This window comes from Notothenia coriiceps, unplaced genomic scaffold, assembly GCF_000735185.1.
Source record: "Notothenia coriiceps isolate Sejong01 unplaced genomic scaffold, NC01 NC01_scaffold00005829, whole genome shotgun sequence".
NCBI lineage: Eukaryota > Metazoa > Chordata > Actinopteri > Perciformes > Nototheniidae > Notothenia > Notothenia coriiceps.
In genome coordinates this window covers 2,543-3,976 of record NW_011338530.1, presented here as the reverse complement: position 1 = coordinate 3,976, position 1,434 = coordinate 2,543, and the positions used below count along the sequence as shown (strand labels likewise).

At 46.3% G+C, this 1,434-nt stretch overlaps 1 protein-coding gene across 1 annotated transcript in view; it reads right to left on the bottom strand.

Moving 5' to 3' along the window:
- Nucleotides 1-434: 434 nt before the first annotated feature.
- Nucleotides 435-1,434, bottom strand: part of LOC104943255 (serine/threonine-protein kinase Nek1-like) — a gene marked incomplete at its 3' end in the record, with an annotated part of 3,048 nt that continues 2,048 nt past the window's right edge. The window contains exons 2-3 of the mRNA XM_010768600.1: nt 1,372-1,426; nt 435-635 (exon numbers count right to left, since the gene is read on the bottom strand). Of these exons, the coding sequence (XP_010766902.1) occupies nt 435-635; nt 1,372-1,426 (256 nt within the window). The remainder of the gene's footprint in view (nt 636-1,371; nt 1,427-1,434) is intronic.

Genomic DNA, 1,434 nt, shown 5'->3' with positions numbered 1-1,434 from the left:
TGTCTGTCTGTGTCTGTGTGTCTGTGTGTGTGTGTCTGTGTGTCTGTCTGTCTGTGTGTGTGTGTGTGTGTGTGTGTGTGTCTGTGTGTTTCTGTGTGTGTGTGTGTGTGTGTGTGTGTGTGTGTGTGTGTGTGTGTGTGTCTGTGTCTGTGTGTGTTGTGTGTCTGTGTGTGTACCTGAGGAGAGAGGAAGCTTTGGATCCTGTAACAGAGGAAGGGTTTCTCTGTGTGTGTGTGTGTGTGTCTCTGTGTGTGTGTGTGTGTGTGTGTGTGTGTCTGTGTGTGTGTGTGTGTGTGTGTGTGTACCTGAGGAGAGAGGAAGCTTTGGATCCTGTAACAGAGGAAGGGTTTCTCTGTGTGTGTGTGTGTGTGTCTCTGTCTGTCTGTCTGTGTGTGTGTGTGTGTGTGTCTGTGTGTGTCTGTGTGTGTGTGTACCTGAGGAGAGAGGAAGCTTTGGATCCTGTAACAGAGGAAGGGTTTCTCCAGCACGCTGCTGACGGAGGGTCTCTCTCTCGGGCTGCGTCTGAACAGCAGGCCCAGCAGAGAGCGCAGGTCCTGGGAGTAATGCAGGGAGACGGGGGGGTAGGAGCCCCGGATGATCTTCAGAACCAGGTTCTTCATGTTGCCGGCCTCAAACTGAGCGGGGAAACACACGATGGTGACATGGGGAAATACTGAGGGCCATTAGAGGAACACAGTGAAGGAATAAGGTAGGGGTTATTCAGGGAGAGGGGGAGACATGAGAAGTGATTTTAAAGCAAAGAAAGTCTTCAAGTCAGTTTTTGTGGCCTTGGATTTAAGGACATGTTCTGCCTTTCTATGTTTTATATTATATTACAGCGAAGACCTTTGGGTTCTAACAAAACAAAAGACATTTAAAGACCGTTTTCACAATTTTCTTACATTTTATAAACCAGACGAATAATCTGGATGAGAATACACATTTTCAAAAGCTCCCCTAATCTGCAGAATCCACTTCTTGTCTTTTCTACATAAACATGTGTCCCTAAAATCATATATCACCTCCTTATTTCCTTTCTATGCAACATATATTTTACCACCTTAAATATCAGTGACTACATTTGAGATATGGGGGGGGGGTAATTCCCCTGGAAGTCTGATAAAAACAGGGCTAATGATTTCCAGTGTGAAACGGAGCAAACGCAGGGCTGATGTTTTTATAATTAAACAGCCCTGTGCTGAGGTTAAAGCTGGGTAAACAAGGTGTGTTTGCAACGGGATCAATAATCACAGGGCTGAGGACAGACGGTGTAAAGAACCCAGACTCAGCTAAACAACATGAATCCACACACACACACACACACACACACACACACACACACACACACACACACACACACACAGTACTTACTGCATGCTTAAGGGTGCACATTTCATACAGGACACACCCAAGGGCCCAAACATCACTGCAGAG